At 36.1% G+C, this 23,432-nt stretch overlaps 1 protein-coding gene across 3 annotated transcripts in view; it reads left to right on the top strand.

Moving 5' to 3' along the window:
• WDPCP (WD repeat containing planar cell polarity effector) overlaps positions 1-23,432 on the top strand; it is a 180,063-nt gene that overhangs the window by 53,727 nt on the left and 102,904 nt on the right. For all 3 annotated transcript variants that reach the window (XR_011920473.1, XM_072409550.1, XM_072409549.1), the window contains 2 exons: positions 2,224-2,357; positions 22,052-22,243. Coding sequence is in view for 2 of the 3 variants with exons in the window: in XM_072409550.1 (XP_072265651.1) it covers positions 2,224-2,357; positions 22,052-22,243 (326 nt within the window). In the remaining variant the exon portion in view is untranslated. The remainder of the gene's footprint in view (positions 1-2,223; positions 2,358-22,051; positions 22,244-23,432) is intronic.

The raw sequence follows: 23,432 nt of genomic DNA, 5'->3' as shown, positions 1-23,432 counted from the left end.
TAAGTTACAGGTCTACAATTTAAAAAAAAAATTTCATGAAAAACAGTGGATCACTTTTGGTACAGAAATCTAGACCTCAGTGTAACGCTCAGGAGCTTAAACCAACTAGCTGTGTGTACAATATGCAAAAGCCAAACAAAAATATCTGAGAGTGATTTCATGAGCATAGTAGATACATATGTAGTACTGTTTTTTTACGGAGCTCATTCTTGCCTTTTCATAATAAAATACAATTTAAATGTTGTAGTTCTATAAGGTGTGTATCATACAAAGCTGATGGGGGTTCTAGAATTTGCCTACTCCTTATTGCAGATTTTCCCTCATTTTCTGTTTGGTAAAATGATTGTCATGGTAAAAGAGGCGAAATCCCTTGAAGGGGGCTGTGGACAGTAGTAAAACCTGTTTCCTACATTTTCCCCACTCTATACAAAACTAGAATAAAAGATTTGGTTACCCACATACCTAAATACTCACCTTTAAGACCCATTTATCTTCTATGGACCTGATTTATGAATGCTCTCCAAGGCTTTCATTAGTGAAGCTCAGTGATCCAACAAACCTGGAATGGATCTGGTCCAGGATTGAACACATTTGCAAATGACCTTTATGAAAGCCATTCCATGTTTGCTCACCTAGTTTCACTGATGAAAGTGTATCCTCTCCATTCCATCCCTGGAGAGCTTATTAAATCAGGCCTGCCTCACACTAAACAGTGTTTGAAAAAAAAAAGAGCTAACAATACATTTTCAATTCTTTGGGAGTATGACATCGTTGTCAGTTCTTACCTGTTTGTTTTGTGTCCTGCATGTTTTTTTATGGCTTTTCATGGTTATCTGTCTCCTTTTCTAACATATTTATTGTGTGCCATTGCTTAAAACTTTCTATAAAATTATTGAATTAAAAAGTCCTGACCAGTACCTCAACATACACCACAGCCATAGTGGTCCTAGTCATTCAAAAGAACTTGAACCAGCTGTTATTATTACAGGTAGTTCCCAGGTTACGAACAAGATAGGGACTTTAGGTTTGTTCTTAAGTTGATTTTGTATGTAAGTCGGAACAGGTACATTGTTTTAATGAATGGAAATAGGACATATGTTTGTCTCGACATATATTTGGGAGCATGGTGTCAGTTACTGTATAAAATCCTCACTGTGAGTTAATCACAAACAAAGCAAAAAAAAAAAATCTTTATGGAACCTAGACATTCATTAATTTTTGGAGCAAGCTGTGCTTTGAAATACAAAAAGAAACAACTGCAGAGTTTGTCTTGGTCATTACAAAGTTACAAAAGCCTACAAGCAAACTACTAGCAAAAGATTTCTTGCAAACCCCCCACCACCACCCTCCAAGCCTCTGTTCTGCACACAGCGAGCAGGGAAGCACTGTTCGTATCTAGGAGGCATCCGTATGTCGGATGTCCTCAACCTGGGGACTAACTGTATTACAATATATATTTGAATATAAGCAAAGGTATCTCTTTTTACATGAAAGGGAAATGAAAATCAAGCTTTGTTTTTTTGTCTCTTTAGCTAACTTTTAGTGGTTTAGGAATCATTTGTCATCTATTAAATGTTTATCTGTAATAAAACATGTTTAAAAAACAACAGAAAAAAACAGTTTTAACGCATATAAACTAAAATATATATAAAATAAAAACAAATACTAAAAAAGTGTTTTCCCTAAACCTTTATAGGTTCCCATTAAAGTTCTACTTGTTTTGCAAACCTGTCCCTGTGACCAACATAGGCAAAACAGAGACTCCCTTTAAACCTGTTCTAGCTCCAGTGTCTTTTTTTCAATTTTTTTTTATTTTTTATTTTTTTTTACAGTGTATGGCTAGTCTGAGGTTGGTGGAAACCCACAGAGCTTGAACGCTAGTTCATTCTAGCTGGTCCCTGACACATACAAGAGTGTGGAAATGGCATCTGAAGTGCACTGCTGCAAATTGTCTTAGACAATGGGAAACCATGGGCAGATAAAACATGTGTGATATGTTAGATAGCTTTGCATAATGTAATTTAGTATTTCCTGTGAATCCTGCATAAGCTTTGTTTCTCATTTCTAGCAGGATGACACAGCAATGTTCTTTAGGAGATTACAGAAGTAATATTTAAAGCATCGGCTTGTAGAATTGTCTTTGTGTTGATCTGTAGTCATTTGTTTTGGTAGCAGAATGCAGCCACAACAGGGTAACACTTTCTTATCCTCTTTGTGTTCCAGCTGTATTCACAGATACTTTCATCATCGTTTCATTTCTGAAGGAAAACAAACTTTGTTTCATCCAGTTTGCTAAAAAGACTGCTTCCCCAGATATAAACAAACACTTGGAAAAACTATCCTCTCTGGATTTGAAGGTACACTTTTTACTTTTTTTACATTTTTAAGATGTAACACTCATCCCACCAGCTTGCAAGACATGATGTGTATTACATAAAGTGGTGTTAGGATACAAATCTTTTCAGGGTATTAGAAAAATAATTACCCAAACTTTAACTTTGGAAAAAAGTGAAGCTCTCTTGAGTTGAACTACAAAAACAAAAAAAAAAACACTAGCAAACTTTTAAACTGGCCAGCAAAACAAAAAATGTTTCAATTATTAGGTTTAAAACGGTGGTTTTAGTTGTATACATTCATGTTGATGATGGGGAGTCATACTGCTACATAGTCCTATCTAGTTAATCCCATAAATTCTAAATGAAGTAAGATGGTCTGGACTCTGGTGGTGGCCAATCAATATGTGGGCTTGATTTATTAAAGCTCTCCAAGGCTGGAGAGGATACACTTTCATATTTATATAGATGTGTGTATGATCACTAGAAAACGCATGGAGACATTTCAACCAAACTTGCTAGAAATATGACTGAGATTCACGTGAGTTCACCAGTCATCTTTGTACAGCGCTGTGCTATGTCAGTGCTATATTACTTGGTCTCATCTCTAGCTACGTAACAGGTAAAGCTTGGAATACAAAAACTTCCCCCTTTCCTCACTTCTATTACATAATAGGACAATGTTTCAAAAATGATAGATGAAATCCTTTTTAAGATGCCTGTTTAGTGAACAGGAAGTTATTGGGGCAATAGAATTCTAAAATAAAGCAGGTTTCTCCTTTCTATATACTTGCAGTAGATTAAAAAAAGGAAAAATAATGCAACTACCACATCTAAAGACCCAAAAGCTTCATTATTGTACATATTTCCTTTTGACTATAGGATTGCTTTAGAGGTTTAGGTTCAATGTCTGGGTTAAAAGGTTTCAATAGAACCTCCGGAAAATATTTTGTCATAGAGTAGTGGTGAAACAGAACCCTTGCAAGGTTTTTATTGCTTTATCTGTGCCTAATGTGAATACCACACATAAAGTGAGGAAACATTAACTCCGCAAGGACACAGGCAGCAAGAAAACAAAGATTTTAACTTTTCACCATTTTATCTAGATGAGAATTGAAGAGAAGTAGGTTTGCCTGGAGTTTTACTTTAACATGATATAGCCATATGAAAATCTTGTTAGCTTTGTAAGCATTTTCATGTTTGTTAGGAAAGGTCATAGTGACTGAAAGGTTTCTTTGTATGCTTAAATCCCTGATATTACACAGGCTTCCATTGTGATTGTGATTGACCAACCCAATTTATTTGTATTAATAGGGTACGGTAGCTGGGAAGTGGAGCTGCTGTAAGATTAGGCATGAAAATAGGGACGTCATGGAGACTTTTACAGGGATCATGTCATAGGAGAAATATGTAGGCTGGCATTCCTGACCTGTGGGACATGATAGTTGCCTGACTTTATTGCTGGTATTTTGACTTCATTGTTTGTTCAGTTTTTAGTTTGACAGGTTTACTAATTTGATCTCTACACAATCTTTTTTTTTATATTTATATACTGTATTATACAACCATGATGTCTATTTACACAGTAGAAATCTCCAACACTGTCTTTATTCTAGGAAACAACAGAAAAAATAACAAAAATTAAAAAAGACATCACTTTTCACTTTCTGCAGTAACGGACTGCCTGATCACTCATTTTAAAGAAGAACTTCCACCTTAATGGAGAGATAGGTTGTAATGAAAATGTAAATATTGTAATGCTTTGTTGAAGATAATTTTTATTTAAACCAGCCATGCCAGGGTCTCCTTGAGTTATAGCTGACTTTCCTCCCATCTGATGGTACCTGCATAGTTCGGGAACTAACTCCACTTGGTGTGGCCACAAGCATGACTCCAATGATATTTTACCAGGCAGCTATTTTAGACCCGAATCCACTAATCTGAAGAAGTCCCATGTGACAGAATCAAGTCTTAACCATGGATTAAATGGTAGACCAATTGTTAGACGATTGATTGAGAATTGATGTTTTTGATTTTCAATACTTAATCCTTCCAATTAAGAACAGAAATGCTTTTTGTGAAGTTGGAGCCTCATTACAGTGTCTGTTAAATATGAGAAGTATATCATAATGAATGTATAAGTTTAAGTGCCTTCTCTTCTTGGAGGGAAAATGCATTTTTGTTCTCGATTGGAAGATGTAAGTATTGAAATTATTAACATTGAATCCTTCACAATATTATAAATAATATTTTAGTTTACCCCTATATAAAGATGAGACTGTAATTAAGATATATCTCAGTCTTAGTAATTGCAGAACTTCCTTGATGTTTCTACCTCCCCTGAAGAAGCCTACTTGGCGAAAAGTGTTGGGACCTTGTTGGGACATCAACTTATTGTAACAACTAATCTACCATTTATTTCATGGTTAAGCCTTATTTCTGTCACATATGTTACATCTTCAGAATAGTGGATCTGTGTCTAGAATAGACACCTTTGCGGACCTAACTAAATAAACATTTCAATAGTTGAGTTAGCAACATATTGGCCATAAAGTTTTTTTCTCCTTGTTTTTTTCAAACATTAGAGGAAGCTGTATATATCTTAAATTTTTTTTGCAATTTTGCTTGCCAGGGACAGCTAGAAAATTACACATTACCTTTTTCTGTGTAAGTTTTATTTGGAGGAGAGAGTTAACACATTTCTAGAGCACAAATTTATACATTTACTAGAGCATAACTATTTACAGCAAGAACATAACACTAGTCAGTTGATGACTTGCATCTTCTCTTCTATGTGACTGTTTGCTAATGTAGAGGCAATTACATTATATCTTACCTTGGTGAATTAAAAAGCAGTGTTAGAGAAAAATAAACCAACTCTCCCAACTACCTGATTGGCAGGACTTGCAGTAGGAATATTGTGCCATCTCTCCTGTGCCAGTTTGCAGGTAATGTGTTTCCTGGTATCAGGCGCTTTGCATCTGCAGAGCTGTTTGGAGCACATGTTTAATTTAGGTCTCACTATATTACATTTGATTTTGCCTGGAAGGAAAAACTGTCTGCAAGCAAGAGATGAGAGTATCTCATCCATTTTTCAGGCTGTTTCAGTTCAAGACCCCTATTCCATATTGACTTGTACGTTCAGCATAGCTGTCCACCGCGAAGTTAGCTGTAATGTAAAAAATGCACGGAAGCACATGAACGCAAGACACAGCACTGCAAGATAAACCGCCGTTTCCAGTCCAGAGAAGCGAGGCTTGACATTGACATGCTCTTTCAAGTTAAAGTGTCTGGCAAATTATCATTTTATCTTTTCTGTCACCCACAGGTTCAGAGCGCCTGGTTTAATGTTTCTTCTCTAGGGAGCTAGTCCAGTACTAGGAAAAATAACTCACTAGGATCAGTTTATTATATCTACAAAGCTTTACTTTTTAAAGGATCAGCTTTTAAAAGCAAGTGTTATACCTTTACAGTGGAAAATAGTGTATTTACTCTATATTTGAAGAAAATATATAAATTTGCAATGATTCAATGCAATAAAACATGCACTGATGGGATCATCAGTGTCAGTTATAGGAACTTTACTATGGCAAAATGAGGTTCTTGTATAGGCACAGTACAAGTCAGATCTGCATAATTTAACACAAGGCATGTATGTTTTGCTGTTTGTATATGTTAAGGTGCCTTTAAATCAAGAAACTGGTTCTGTGCTTATAAAGAAACCTTATATCATGTATAAGCTCCTTTGAATTGGGTCCTATGTACATAGCACCTTTGAGACCACACAAGTAATGTCAAAAATTCAGTTGGCACCAGGAATACACGAATGGCAATAATGACTTGAAAAAGCAACCCCCACTTGCTCATGGATTGCTTTTCATAAATGAACATGTGGTCTCACATGCATATTTTCCGTAAGAAAAGGGTGTTTTTCAGAGGATACCCTCTTAGAAATATTGGTAGTTAAAGACTGAAGAGGCCAGGTACTTAATCTGACTTCAAAAGCATAAATTGCCCCTTGTTAAAGATGAACCCTAAGATTCCATGGAACCCTGGTTGGGAAACACTGCTCTGTCTGTTAGAGAAGGATTTGGTGAAGTAGACATTGCTACAATTGGTAGACCACCTGTGTTTCTCCTTGACATAGCAAAAGCGTTCCTTGTTGGCCTCCCTGGCCAGTTTTATTTCATATTTGTGTCTACTAGGGTGCAATAGAATGAAGTAGAATGTTAGTTACATCAAGAATAGTGTAGGTGTGAAGAGCATCACCCTCCCTTGTGTCAACAAATTATGATCCAATTCTAGAAAGAATGTACCTTTCTTTCCTCTCTACAGGCATTAATTTCACTCTCAGGAAGAGAAATCTTTGACAGGTTTTCCTTTTCGAATCTTTGTTTTTTGATTTTACAGGTGAATCTATTTGAATGTTTTTGGCCTTTCTGGAACAATGGGAATTCATGTACTTAGTGGGCATCTGAGACATACGTCTTCCCTTTGTATTAGCCGTTTCTGTGCTTTCCTCATGCCTGATTGTCCTTTTTTAAAGTCAGGCATGAAATCATGCTTCTAAAGGCCAGATAACAGGATCAAAATAGAAGGGATTTCCTCCATTCTAGTAGCTGACCAAGAAGAGTCTTAAAAATGGATCAGTTTAATCTTGGATCCTCAGCAGGTTCATTCTGTTTGGCCAGACCTTTTGTCTCAGGTAACAATGTTTCATTGGAATTTGTTAGAAGGGGTTATCTTTACCATGCAAAAGCTCATAATCCTTCTTCTTGCCAGGTATATCACTACACTTTTAATGCTAGGACCTTCACGGTTGCCTAGTGTCTAGCAGTAGGGCATCAATCTCTGGACATCAATGGCCAGATCTCAGCTCTGCAGTTTTGTTTCCACAACCCTTGGCTTATGATTTTGTTCTGCCCTTTTGCCCAAGCTATAACTTGCATTGTCCCATCTGTCATAGCTCCTATAACCCCATGTGAACTTAATATGATGCCTTCTACTCTTCAAAGTCATAATTATCCTATCATAAAAGGTAGTGTTCCTTCATAGCATCACTGTAGCTTGAAGGACATTCAACTAAATTTTGTACCACTCCAGTAGTAGTTTTGCAAATCTTCTGTTCTTATTCCAAGATGAGATTGTCTTGCAGCCTAGGCAATCCTTTTTTCCTTTTTGGTTCTAAATACCAAATGGCAGGCCAGTTGATAGTCACGACACAAATGTATCTTGAAAATAACAGTTACTTACATGTGGTATTTCATTATTATTATTAAATAGTATTTATATAGTGCCATCATATTACACAGCGCTGTACAAATTCCATCTAGCTGTCCCTCAAATGGGCTTACTATGTCTCTACCATAGTCATATGTCTTTATTACAGTCCAAGATCAATTATTTGGGGGGTAGCCCATTAACCTAACTGCATGTTTTTGGGATGTGGGAGAAAACCAGAGTACCCAGAGGAAACCCATACAGACGGGGAGAACCTGCAAACTCCGTACAGATAGTGTCCTGGCCGAGATTCGAACCTGGGACCTAGCGCTGCAAAGGCCAGAGTGCTAACCTCTGAGCCACTGTGCTGCCCGTGATGCCTAAATAAAGTCCTGTTTACCAGTAGTTATTAGTGGGTATACTGCTTTTTGCGTTGTATTTCTGTAGTTGGTCCATGACCATATTTACAATACATTTTTAGACTATTCTATATATTTTACTGATTTTTGTTTCTACTTCTCTACTCTACTTGGTGGGTGTGTTCCTTTGACTTTTCCTAGTATCCAACCTCCTATATTTTTAACTCTTTTATACAGTAAAATATAAAAAGGGGCAGAACTTCCAGTGCATCCCTTACTGTTTTCTGCTTTTGTTGGTAGAAGTTGGGTAGGGATGAGAAATTATTTTATCTAATTAAAGTGACTTTGTGCAATGTATTTTTCTGTATTCTGCATTTATTTGATAGGTAGTGTTGAACAGTGTACTGAAACTGAAGAACTAGAAATGTAAAATGGTACCTTTTAGATCTCAGGTGGTATATTCTACTGTTTTAAGATTATTTAGGGTTTACTCCAATTAATTTGTTCAAAAGTAGGATTGCGTCTGAAAGGATTGTATATAATTTCAATGAATGTAGTATACAATAAAATGCAAGCACTGTGCAAATTCAGTATAAAAACTTCTGTTTCTGTTGCCCATAGCAAAAAATCACATCTCCCTATCATTTTCCAGATGCAATATAAGAATGTAAATTCGCAAATCTGACTGGGGCACTAGACATCTTGCGCTTCAGACACATTGATAAATAAATCCAAAATTGTAAAATACCCAACTTGATTGTGGTATACTATGTGGGTGTTGTGTACATTTAAAACACTAAATGATGGGTTTAGTAAGGTAAGAAAAATTGTAAATTGCAATAACCATAACAGCCAATCATTTTTTCAGCAACGTAAAAAAAAGCAGAGGTTCTATCTCTTCTTCATTCTATCCTAAGAATTATTTTGGTTGGAACTCCACTTTAGTCAACTAATATCCACAGTTGCCCTATCCTTTAAATAGTTTAATAACACATTGGGGTCATATTTATATAAAAGTTGCTATATGTTTACAGGTTGTTACTACTTTGCTGTTGTGTTTTTTTAAATTATATCTGTACTTTACAGTGCCAGATATATAAAAGGGCGTTCAGATTTTTATACATATACATATATATATATATATATATATATATATAATCATTTTTTTTACACACATGAAGCCCTACAGTAAAAGTAGCTAACTGTTGTTATTGCACCGCAGTGTATTGCATTTCTAGTGGATAAGCAGATAGTCTATATTAGGTTTACCACAGAATGGCATTTTATAAGCAACAGGTACACTTTATCTATCCTATCAGGGAGAATTACACTTTGGTAGAGACACCACTTAAGGCAGAATTCCCACAACAGAAAAAGAGACAGATGTCCTTCAATGGGGCGGGCCTGGTCACATTTAATGTGAAGCAGCTTTGTTTTTAAAACAAGTGTGTAACAATATGAGCCCTATGAGTTCAGAGCAGGGAACACACTGAGGCAGTGACATAATGATCTCTACAGATGGTGCACCATAGGCTACTCCACAGGAGACTCTGTTTGGAAATGAACATCTAAATTAAATCACAAGACCCGTGACAATGATAAGCCTCCTCCCAGTGATTCTCAATTTATTAATATTTAAATCTGATTGAAACAGGGTTAATGAGGAAGATGTGATTAACGGGCAATGGATTTTATGAACATTTGTTAGCTGTCAAATGTATACATATGGTAACCTGACATGGCATTTATTATTGCGAGCTCAGGAGCGGCAATAATTGTTATACAAAGTGCAGTGACCCCGATTATCCAATGAATCTAAACATTTCAAATAACAGTTCCGAATGTATAATTTCCAGTTTTTTATTAATAATTTCATGAAGTATCAGTCTAAACCTAAATCTGGGAAAGCAGGATATTGCATCACAGACACATTTGAGGAACATTATTTAGAAACTATTATTCATTAGAATATATGAAAAAGGAATGTGGTAACATGACTGGTGCATCTGATTTGCTAGGCTTTCCTCCTTTTGGTCCCTTCTGGATTTTTCATTCATACATTACAGAGAATGCAATAAAAGTGCAAATAGGTGCAAAAAGGTGGTAGATAACACAAATGCCTTCTCTCAAACACTCCTCTTGGTTATACCCAAGGAGAGCAGCGAGCAGACAATGGTAGAGTCACTTTGGACTAAGTAATGTTTTTTGCTAAAGCAGTAAAAGACACATGGGGGAAACACATCACTATTTTTTTGCAGCAGCCAGATCTATTCTTTTTAAACAAGCTCCTTAGCACTGAAATCAGATACTGAGAATTACAACCAAAAACTAGTATTTGCACAGTTGGAAGTCAAATATGGCAGCTTCCACAATTTCTCTGAAAATTTTACTGAAAAAGAAAGCTGAAATGGAGCTCGGACCAAAACATGTTTGTTAGTTATGGATAGTGTTTGGAAGGGCCAGACACTTAGTGTTGGAAAAAAATAATTATGATACTCGTGTGCTTATAAAGACCATGTCAATATTAAAAGTCTCCAGCACATTACCACCTTCAGAAACATGTTTTGGAGCAATATACAACCCCTTTTTTTTTATAACAGTCACTGGGGAACAAAGGAGCAATGTAATGCACTAAAATAGAATGCTTTACATGCAATTTATTTGCCCCATTACTGAAATAAACCTATACTAGCTAGAAATAGAATAGGAAGACTTTAGCCTACCATAATTAATATGGAAAAACTGGACAAAACATCCCAATAACGCACAGGGTTTTAAAAACAGCAATTGTGGTATCTTAAAGTATATATAAACCCAAAAAATAAACCTAATTCTTTTTGGTTTGTTTAATATGGCAGCAAAAGAGTTCAATAGGTTCATAAAAATTACTTGTTTATCCTGCCAGAAACTTTGTAAATACATAACTTGATGTACTCGTTGCTTCTCCTGCATTATTGTCATTTAGCATTGTTCCCAGCTGTCTCTGTAGATTTCAGAAAACTTTACCCAACCTTATGGAGATGACTTGAGGGGCTATGTGTTCTGTACGCCTAACATACTTCCAGTCCTTGGGTAACAATAATGCTCTTTCAAGGATACAGTTCAGTGAGTGACCATTTTCACCAGGTAAAATAGAAAGCAAAAAATTAATAAAAGAATGCATCAACAACGTATATTAATCCTTTCAGCCCCTTTAATGAACTGGCCAGTGGTATCTGGTCTCTAGACATACAAGAGTAAAATGAAGATTCTGAAAGGCCTTGCTATATAGCACAGGTGTATAAATTAGCATGTGAGTCACCCAGACACATCCTTTATACATAATGGTTGAACCACCTGTGCTCAAATGAGTTGATGAGGGGGTAAGACAGGCTTGATGAGTTGAGAGCTTCTGTACTAACCTTTCCAGGGGTCTCTGGTGACTTGCTTCAAGCTATTTATTGATTTTCAAGCTGTGCGCTGTCAGAACAGCCCATACTGTGTTTTTGTTAGGGGAAGAAAGGTCCTTTCCCTTGGAGAGTGAACCCTCTAGGGGGTGCTGATCCTGGAAGTTACAAGACCACTCTCACCAATTCATAATTACATTTTATTAATGTTCATTAGCAGCTTGTCAAAAAGCATGAGATTGAGAGAAAGTTTAGGATTACAGTTAATACTGCACATTTCTGTACCTGAAGAATCAGAACGAATGTTTGCATGGTAACCTTAGAATAAAAAAATAAATCAGAGCTACTAGTTATAGTTTGGACTTGCTAAATGACGTTAGGTCTTCAGTGTTTAATCCACAAGCTTTAACACTCATGAATTCCACACAGCCAGCAGAGTCCTTACCTTGCTGCAGTCCCAGTATCTGGAGGCAGCACTGCTGGAGGAGTCTCACCCAAAACATGTTTTCTTAAATAGGATTACATGAAGATTACAGCTAAGAACAATATTTGTAGTCAGCTTGTGAAATGTGCTGCTGTTGCTTTGGATATGAAAATGCTTTTTGTTTGGGTGGAAAGAATGAGATGTTTCGTTGAGCTGGGGAATTAAAGTTCCAGTGTTTACTGTAATAGCCAATCAGGTTTCAAGATATTTTATTTTTGTGTAATGTAAATTTAAAAACCAAGCCACATTTTAGTTGTTATTGGAAAGACTTCACTTTATCTTTTTCCATCCATAGCTGTGCTTTATGACATTACCCCACACAGCTGGGGTCAAACAGCAATCATACAAAGTTTGTGTGTGTCCCCAATCAGTAGCAGTGTACAGAAACACAGAGTGTACCATCTGATCGTTCTAATGTAATTACCAGTATTGGTCCAGGTGATTTAATAGGCCTACCTTCAGAAATTGTGTTGTCATAGATTTTGCTGTATTTACCAGTGCAAGCCATTGTTAGAAACCCAATGTTGTCATACCAATGGATTTCAGGAGTGTTGAAAGTTTCCTATTAAAGTCAATTTAAAAGGTGTTTTCAAAAACACAGTGCATCAACATTAAAAGTGTATGCAATTTAGCACAGTGCACAATAAGGTAAATGTCCTAACATGAACACATTTTAAGTAATAAGCTGATCTTGTAATTGACTTAAAGAATAGCTTGTTCTTGAATGACAGCAAGTACAAAGAGGTCTCCATAATTTTCTCCTGATTCTTATATTCAAGAAGTTTTCTCAAAATTGCATGTATTAGATTTTCCTTTTATTTCTAAAGAACTGAATAATCACAAAATTAATAAAAAAGTTGTTTGCACACTTGTGATAACTGGGCACCTCCATGGAGCCAGGAGTTGGCTGATATATTTTATCAGAAATTCAGCAGTAATAAAATTATAATACACTGAAGTAATAATGGCAATGTTATGTCTGGCCATAGAGGTGCTTGTACAGATTAGGGCATATGATAATTTCTATCCATTTCACAGACATCATTTGATGAGTATCAACATTTGCTGGAAATGTTGCTAGCAGAACTCCAGCTTTTGCTTTCAAGATCAATTGTCCAATGAGGGCCACAGACAGCCCAGATTGTGTCAGATTCTGACACAAAATTCTGATGAGCATCTAAAATGTTGATGAGACCAGAAAATAAAAACTGCTTTTGTTGAGTTTTAAAAGGTGAATGGTCCAGGGCTGTCATTTATATACTGGCATCTTAAGACTTGATTTGGACCAAGCATGCAATTAGCCTAGTTCATAGGTAGTGAAGGCAGTATAAGAATGAAAGTCTCCAAGTTTGCAGTGGCAATAGTGGCAGTTTCTCTTAATTTTATGGCCCGTCTCTCTCTTTAAATCATCCCGCATTTCTTAAATTATGTCCTTTTATGATTGCTTCAGCTGGGCTTTATTTAATTCCAATAATTCATTATTTCCTAATAAAATATATATATATATATATATATAAATTTCTGACCTGGTAAAGAAAATATTCCTCTAGCCGCTCTCTCCGCTCCTTCAATGACCTACTAATGACTTCCTCACTCATAACCTCATCACACACACGGCTTCAAGACTTTTCTAGAGCTGCTTCAACTTTCTGGAATGGCCTTCCTTGCCCTATTCTTCTTGTTCTTACTTTCTTCTCATTTAAAAGAGCAAACCTATTTTTTTAAACTTGCCTACCCATCTTCTTCTGTCTTTTTAAATCCTCACTACTTCCCACCAGTACATATTTACCCACCTATTGTGTGATACCTCCACCTCCTAGATTGTGAGCTCTTTGGGGCAGGGCATTCTCCTCCTGTGGTATCACTGTCTGTATTTGTCTGTCATTTGCAACCCATATTTAATGTACAGCACAGCATAATATGTTGGAGCTATATAAATACAGTTTATTAATAATAATAATAATAATAATAATAATAATAATATAATATATATATATGTATATATTTGCTATATAATATTAAATAGGAAGAAATTATTAAATCTTCATTTACACAACAGCACCAGAAAACTTCTTTTCTAATCTGCAGTACTACACAGGGTCTCCGTTGCTTGGTAGGGAGGTGTTTGTACCTCATTGATTTGTTTGGTGGTCGAGCCTGTGAAGTGTGTCCAGCTTCCCAGAAGCCTATTCTCCATGTAAAACACATAGTAGTTAAGTTTCACGCTGACTGTCTCATCCTTTGTGTTTAGCAAATAAGGTCAAGCAACAGCGTGGCCATGCAAATGAGAATCCTTATCATTCGTATCAAGACGTCGGGAGGATTATCTGAGCATTAACCTTGATTTTAATGGCATTGGTTGAGTGGCAAAATCACAGTTTGGATGAGTCTGATTATTTACTAAATACAATACATAAATGCAACGGGTTTTTAACACCCATTGCACTCTGGCATTATCGCATTACTTCCATCCTTTGTTGCCTTGCAGACAGGAATATGAAAGCAATCTGTCCTGTAGTGAGACTGGCTCCAGAAGCATTTCTCTGATAAGAAGACCCCCTGCCCTTTGCTAGTGTCTGGTCCAGTAGGCTTAGCCATCCGCTTAATCCCCAGAAAGTGCTTCGATTATTGCTGACCAGCAATGGCAAAATATATGTTTTTTTTTTCTCAAGCTATCAACCTTCCTTTAATTCCTTAAGCAGAAATGCAGTGCAATCTATATTTCCTTGGCATGTGTCACGCAGATGGCGCACAGCTCATGTTTTCAAATAACCATGCTCAAAAATAACATAGTTTGAATAATAAATGCAGCAAATCCGTTCCTGGGAAATAGAGGCACAATTCTCAAGAGCTGCATAAACTTTTCCGCATGAAGCTGTATCTCATCCACATTATGCAGAAAGAATAGTTTCTGTACAAAATGGATATTTGTGTCTGTGGCCTTTAATTTTACAAAGAAGGGGGTATATAGAGCTGAGCCTGGTTTAAACAGTCAAACATTTTTTTTTTTTATTATATATTTAGGCGATCTCTCTGAGACAGAAGTTTTTGGTCTGGTCTCATCTTTGTGCTTGACATTTAAAACGAGCAGATTCAAATCTGTCATGTAGGGCACCACTGTCAGGCAACCATGACTCCACATTTTAGTATTGATTGGAGTCATTGAAGTAAATTCCTTTTTAACTTAATCCTCATCCCCTTACCACAACAGGAGAGTACTTGTATGTGTGCATCTATGCAGATGTTCAACCCACAATGAAAAAATACCCTTTTATTCTGCAGAATATTTTGTATGCAAAATCCTTTCTTGTGTGATGAATTTTGGATCTTCACTTCTCCATATTAAACCTTTTGAGATAAGATATATATGTGTTTTCTTGCTGGCGAGAAATGAATCTTATTTTTAGTTTGTTTTTTTTGGCCATCAGCCAGTCTGATCTGCTGGCTCATCCGATAGCCTGGGGGATCGGCATGCAGAAATTTTAAGTCTGTTGTCACTTTTGGGGGTGGCGTGGATCAATATTTTAGCTGTCGGAAGAGCATGTCTTTTCAAATAAAAACAATTTCACATATAAAAATTGTAAATTAAAAGGAAAGACCGGTCCCTGGCCTAGTACAGGCTAAATTAGTTATCACAGATAAAAAAGATTAACATCAGTATTTATTTTTCTTTTTAACTTTATATCTTATTCATGTTTTTTTCTTCCTTTGTAGCAAAAGCAGTACTATCACAAAGAATATATCAAAAAGTGGGTTTTGTATCACAATGCTATGAACAAGTTTTCTACCAAATAATTAATATGTAACACTGGTTAGGATAAACTCTGTGTGTTCTCATATACATTATTATATACGATAAATACAGTGTTAAAACAGCACAAATAATACGATATTTTAGGTTTTTCTTTTATTCAATCAATGCAAGGCATTTTTCCTGGAGACTAACCTAAATCTAAAGTTCATGTAACCAGCTGGATACATAGTTTAAATACATATATGGCATTGCTTTTGCCTACCCGTTAACTTATATTTTTGTTCAGTAATTTTGTGATATATCAACCCTCAAAGATGGGTTACAGCAAAATGGGGGCCACGAGGATCGCAAAGATGCAACTTTGGTCCCCCTGAAGCCGTTTGATTAACAATGGCAAAAGTGATAATTCTGTACTTTGCATTTTAAAAAACAGTTCTGCGCATCAAATTGTTCCCACACTGTTTTCAAGTTTTCTCCCTTCCTAAATGTAAAAGACTGGTGAGGTCATTCATTTGCCCATTTTGATATCCTCTACCATGAGCTTGTTCACTGTCAGTACTGGAAGAAGCTTGGCTTTAATTCTGGTTCTTCCTCTCCAAGTATGCCTTGTAAAGGACTACAGGAGGCCGATATTAACACAACTTCATGCCCCAATATCTGGTGTGTTTAAAATATGTTTACTGATTTTTGTTTTTCTTAATATATGTTTATTTGCATTCATTGGTGTATAATATATGGACAACTATACTTTGCTATGACTTTCTTACCTCTTAGGCAGCGTACAAAGGTTAAATTTGTTTAATCTTTCGTGATCGTTTCCAACAACAAAAGAGTGACACATGAAGGAACGAGCACTGTACACACAGTACCTGCCTGTTCTATGGAGGAGGGACAACAAGCAAACGGCCCTTCTCCATTGACATTTACAACATCAGGCGACTGCTGTACACTTCTCAGATTCTCACCTGAAATAAGCACAACTGTTCGTATCAGATGAGAATAACCTGACGTGTGTATATAGTCTTAGTCTTCCGAGCAGAACTTTTCTATGATGCTGTAATCTTCATGGACTGCAGGTATGGGGGCAGAGATATATTAAGTTGGAAATTGTAAGATCAAAAGTGAACTGTTTTAATGTAAAACTTTTTTATTACATATTGTTATATAGATTGCTTTGCTGCTGGTTCATCACTAGAGCACTTTTTTCACCTATTGAGAACCTTAAATGAGCTATGTATGCCCCAAAAATCCTTATTGAAGTATACGTGGCAAGCATGATTTTCTCCTACTGCTGTTTCCCATTTTTCTCTTTCTTTAAATCTAAATATTGTGGGTTTTACACAATAAAAAAAACAGAATATGGAAACATACAGGGAAACAGCTGAAACAGGTCAAAAAGAAAGGAGAGGTGATACAGCAAAAAAGCCATCACTTACAATTTTACAAAAATGTAGTGCTTACTATACAAAAGTAAGGGCAACATCAGTGTTTAGAGAAACAATTCTGGAGAAAGATGGGTATAGGAATATTATGATTGCGCCACTAAGTTGGATTAGACGGCTGTCAGAATGAAAGCTGAAACTTGCTATTTAACAAACAGCTTATGAACAGTGTAAATTCAGTTCTGTTCAGTATTGTTTACTAAAAGTCTTCTTAGTTAATAAGTTCATCTGTAATAAATGTTTGTACCTCATACAGTATGTACTTAGTAAGCCAACATAAAATGTATTGTTTATTTTACCAAACCCTTTTGATATAGACCTGCGTATAGATGTAACCTGCCAAATCTTTTGTATCATTTGTAATGACAAATGCCAATATTGGCTCCATCAACCTCTACCTGTGGAGAGTAGCATTAGATATTTACCTTTCATTTGAATGTGAAATGTAGCACACAACTGGTTTTTTTACATAAGGTAGGTTCCTTTAGCAACCAATCAGATTTTTCTATTTTCAAATGTACTGCATAAGTCATCACAGTTGAGCTTTGATGTATTGCTGTTGGCAAGGCTACTTTACTTCTTCGTTCATTGTCTGTAATATAATTATGGTTGGTATGTTCGTTTTGTGATTTACGCAAGTTGCAAATCACTGCAGAACATGTTGTCGCTGCATACATAATAAAAATGTTGGACAAGAAAAGGAGACAACAAACATTTTCTTTATACATAGCAAGTAATAACAGTTATAATGAATAATGCAGTTGGATTTTCTTTAAGACCTAATGAAGTCCACTATTCATGCAGGAGGTAAAAGAACTTTCCTCAATGGGGAAAACAACTGCAAATGCATTTATTCTTTAAACAGGCACCAGTAAAAAATTAGTCCCTTTGAATTAGTTGAATTATATACAGTATTATACTAGCAAGTGGCAAAGGTGTCAGTTTTGGGGTAAACAGTGGTGATAGTTCGATAAATGAGTATTGGCATGCATGCTGTACCATTCCACCCATGGCATCAAAATTTGGTTACAATTCAGGCTTCTTCTATTACTCAGTGTTTTAGTAATTTTTACATGTAACTATCTAACATTTACAAAAGCAAATGAGCATCACAAGATTATAAAGTTTTCTAATAATTATTGACTTTTGAGAACAATATATTTCTGTAGAATATGGGTTTTGTGGGGGGGGGGAGGACATATTTCCCAACAGAGGCACTGAGATCATCTCTTTTCCATTTTACTTGAAATCTTGAGACCATGCCAGTTCTTTAATGTAAACAACTATCAGGTGTTTCCAAGCTGTTATAAAACAGCCAATACCTAACTTATAGTCTACCTTGAAGCTCTCAGTTTGTTGAAGTGTATTGCGTATCCAGTGTGTATGATGCTTGTTCCTTCTTTGCCCTCTGTAATTCTTCCACTGACCACCCAATGTCCTGTAGTCTGTACATCTATACTTTTATGATGTAGGGAGCCTATGGAAGAATTCAAAGTGGGGAAGCAGGCATCTAACGTACCTGGAAGTGTGTTGGATACAGAAGATTCTTCATCAAGCTTAGCTCTTCAATATATCGACAATTGGCATCATTGACCCCATGACAGGAATGGTTTTCCCTAAAATAGTAACATAGTTGCTTTAAAGAGGACCTTTGAGTCTTAACAAAATTATTAAACTTTAAAAAATGCATAAAAAGAAAATAATTTTGTCAGTATGTTCTTCCCAAATAAGAAACACAAGCAAATACAAATGCTTTGTATGTCCTTAAAAATGATTGAGGTAGGCTGATTAGTGACAGCTGACCAACTCATATTGACTATGCTATATTTCATCTGGACATCTAGACATCAATGACCTCAGATCATAAATGGGATAAAAGGCACATTTAAAACATAACACACATCTTTAGCATTTCACTGTACACATTTATTAGTAAGTGTGTGTTTGAGTGGCGTTCTCATGTAATTAAATGATTGTTCTTTTTACAATTACTGGCAAACAAGATCTTCCTCTGCACATCATCTAAGTCAGTGGTGCTCAACCATATTGTTATTAAAGGGATTTTCCAGGATAAAAGAAAAATTTGACCCCTGCTTCTGACCCCTGTGTGTCCCACAGTTCCTGCATAATCAAAGTTAAGACCGTCATCTCAGTGCTATTCACAGTTGAATGCCTGGCTTAAGCAGGCCATAGACAGTAGCAAGAGGTTGGATGTTTTCAAACATTTCAACTGGAAACCAAATGTTTCTTCCTCACACATCGCCTTGATCTGCAGGTACCTTTCACACCAATCCTATTTCAGAATCATAAAAGGCTGTTGGATGACAAATTTAAATAGCTCTCTCCCCCTGAAAAATGTTTGGTGATACTTACTCAATTCTTCCATTTTTTTGAGAAGATTGATGGATGGTTTCCAATTATGTACATACGTATTTAACAACAAAAAAACTGCAGCCTGACATATTACCAAAACTGGAAAGATGGAGGTGGTGGGGCAAGGAGGAGTCAAAGCTAGCTACAGAAGTCAAATAATTTGCTATATTTTCCCCCACCACCTTAATAGTACAATACGTATTTTTTATCATAGTGTATGGCTTCTTGGCTGATGTATTAAAGCTCTCCAGGACTGGAGAAGATACCTTATGATGGAAGTTCCTGGGTGATCCAACAAACCTGGATTGGATTTCCTAAAAATCATCTGCTGTTAGTTGGCAAATTTTTTCTATCCTGGATCAGATGCATTCCAGGTTTGCTTGATCTCCAAGTTTCCTCCATTATAGTCTATAATCTCTAGTCTTGGAAAGCTTTAATACAGCAGACCCTAATGTGTAGGTCATAGATATTTAATGTATTGGTGGATAATCATAGTTAATATCACAGCTGTTTTAGTCAATATTACCATTAAAGTCAGATATTATATATTCTGTTAATATTAGGATCATCTACCAAAGGTTGGGGCTCATATATGAAACATACTGTTGCATAAAACAACCATTCAATGAGCATATTGAGATTTTGTTTTGTTTTATTTTGTAATGAAAATAAATCTATGTTTATTCCAACCATGTTTACATACAGTCACTGTTGACTGACTTGCTACCTCTGCTGGAAGTGTCTTTAAAGTGTATGCTTATCTTTTTGTAAACAACACTTTTTACCGTTACTTTTGTACTTTCTTTCTGCTAATTGAAGGTCATGACACAGCATTCTTGGGCTCAGCTTACTTTTGACTTACTGAAAAAAATGAAACTCATTGAAACAGAAAGTGTGTTTTCACAAATATTTTTATATATTTCAGTCTATTTTGTCTCTTTTCCTATCCTCCTAGGTTGTAAGCTCTTTTGGGCAGGGTCCTCTCCTCCTCCTGTGTCATTTTTTTGTATCTGTTTATCATTAAACCCCCATTTAATGCAAACACAAATTTATAAGAGAATAAGCAGTGCTGAAGACCATGGCCATACAAAGAAAATTAAGGGATCAAAGAAAAGGAGATATATTAAAAAGAAACTTTGTTTAAGGGTATTGTTAGGGGTCCTATGAATAAGGATAAAGCAGGGTAAGATATAAGAAAAGAAAAAGAAAATGGTTTAGTCTGCCCTTAACGTCTGAATATTGGTGGAAAATCCATGTTTTTTTTTTCAAAGTTGGTGAGAGTATTGTTATGTATAAATAAGTTTATTAGCAATTATTACCTTGTCACATTTATTTATGTCAAATTGAATGTGATATTGGAGCTCTCCCAGTGTTTCATAATCATGATTCTAATCCTTGATGGTATATATTTTTTCAAGCAATTGACCATGATAATGGAAAATTGTAAATCATTGTCCAAAATTTGCTGACCTTTTTGACCTAAATCAAGGCGAGGTTTATGAGTAATTTTGCTTTAAAAGTAAAGATTTATTACATGACACAGGATTCCCAAAGTACTATGGGTTTTCCAAAGCAAACACACTATAAAAATTTGTCTCTTTTTTTTTAAGCTAGCTGTTTCCTGCTGAAATCTCAGATAGAAGAGAAGAGAGGGGGATAACTCACTGCACTGACTTATACACTTAATACATACAACACTGAAAAGGTACCAAAAGCTCCACCTGAGCCCTGGTTAAAAGAATAAAATTATCCATAGGGAATATTCACATTTATGTAACCACTATACATTTCTGTTAAATTTTTTTTTTCTTGAAAATTTAAGGGGTCACTACACACAAATGATTGTCTGCTTTTTCATGAAAGAGAATTTAATACAATTTATGGATGAATATGTAAATATTTCAGAAGATTAACAGAACAAAGGAAAGCTGAAAAAATGCGCAGTGCTACCGTGAAGTTTGATAGTTTCAAAGACAGTTGACTTACTCTCTGTTAATTCCTTGGAATAAAAACTTCTGTCCCTTATTTTTATCATTCCCTTTGCCTTGGAAAGTGGGGAGAAAGTCTGCTGTATGCCAGCTCCTAGGGAAGTCACTCGAAGTGTACACAGGACTGCATTTCTTTACTTACCGGTATCATGAGGGAGTGAAGAAAACATAAGTATGTACTGTTTGGGTGAGTATCTGCATATACTAAATGACCAGGTTTTCCATCAATGGATTGTTTCTTCCCTGATGGCATGGACATATTCCAAAATGATAATGCCGGATTTATCATGTTCAAATTGTGAAAGAGTGGTTTAGGAAACACAAGATATCATTAATACACATTGATTGGCCACCACAGTCTAGACGGTGAATGCACGCCATAATCAAAGCAAAATATTAGAGTGTGTGACTTGTTTTTGGCTAGGCAGTGTATATTAAAGACATTTTTCACTATATATAAAGATAGAACCTGCTATAAAGAAGCAAAATCATGTTTACAAGCTATCATCATGAAATATGAAGAAATTATAAAGGAAATACTTGTTCATTACTTAATATCTTTACTGATATTATTGTGTAGCTAAACATAAAAAACTAAAAGAAGATACCATAGTTGTAAAAGTGTTTCACATATGAGCTAAAATTGTTTTTGGTAGTTAACGTTGACATTTATTTAGTTGCATGCTAATCTGTTGACATTTTTGTTTAATAGATATCATATATTGACATACCAGGACCAAAAGGTCGTCACCTGAGCCATCACCTTGCACTCAACTGTGTCCAGGATCTGGCAATTTGCTGGTGGCCAGTACCTGAGGATGATGTCTGGCCTTGGACGCCTATTTCCAGTGAGAAAGACAGAGCCAACATGGTCCTTCTAGGCTGTGCCAATAACCGACTAGAGGTAAGATAACTATGCCACGACATCCTATATTCAGAGTATCTAAATTATTAATTTAAGTGTTCCTGTCATGAAAAAAAATCCTCATTATCATCATCACCAGCAACTTTTTCTATTTTACCTGGAGAAGAAGTTAAAGGACCTGGATGTGGTTCAAAGGTAGAACTGCAGGAGGACAAATCTTCTATGTGGGATCCAGGTCCAGAGTGTATTAGATGGAATGGGTGAGCTAAACACTCCATCCCTTACCCATCCCTTAGATGGCAACAGCCATCTTCAAATCAGTGGCTCTGTAAAATAAAATGGAATTGCCAGTTAAGAGTGGTGGGATGGAGTTGGGAGTCTAAAGCCAGGTGTATCTCCTGGAGACAGCCTTAGGAGAGACCTAAGTGAAAGGGAGTGCTCAGGCGTGCTAAAGATTTTCCTTGTTGATTTATAGTTGTATCCCATTCCATGAGAAGAGGAATGCAGAATGTGTCAGCTAACACCATCTATTCTCCTATTTTTGGCTTATGGTAGAATGCACTGTAAATCTTGTGGCTTTAGAACCACTAATTTTACGTAATTTAATTTTCTATAATGGGAGAGATTGTGATGGTTGCAGCAGATAAGTCACCCACAAAATTCTGCTGCTACCGCACATGCTAGGTAGGAGGTTCTAGTTCTTTGGGTTCTAGCTCAAGAGGTTCTATGGTCCCCTGAAAAATTGGGCTGCTTATGTACACAGTTTTAGGTTGCTACTACCCAAAATGGTGTAAAAAACGAGCGTGCACCACACATGCTTGATAGCTGTTTCTAATCTGGTTTTCTAAAAATGCTGCCACTATCTAACATGTGTATGCAAAATGCAGAATGACTTTGCTGACTTACATGCCTGTTACAAGACAATATCTCATAAAGCATAGAGGCCAGGAACAGCCTGTCAACCTGTATGCTTAGAAGGAGGTTAGCAATGGTAGAACCCAATGCTTATCTCAATACAAGTTTCCTTACACTAATGCAGCAGATTTATTTTGAATGAGCCCTCAGCTGAAAATAAATAATGCACTGGCACTAATTTTGACACCAGAGGTGTATTGGTGTTTTCTGTGCATATACATTGGTGAACCATGAAAGAAAAATGGCCATGTATCCTAACACACATAAACAAGTTACCCTGTGTTTTTCCATTTAATGTGCATTATGAAAAGTG

This window comes from Pyxicephalus adspersus, chromosome 4, assembly GCF_032062135.1.
Source record: "Pyxicephalus adspersus chromosome 4, UCB_Pads_2.0, whole genome shotgun sequence".
NCBI classification, from domain to species: Eukaryota; Metazoa; Chordata; class Amphibia; order Anura; family Pyxicephalidae; genus Pyxicephalus; species Pyxicephalus adspersus.
Note: the sequence above shows the minus strand (reverse complement) of the source record. Positions and strands in the feature narration are given on the sequence as shown.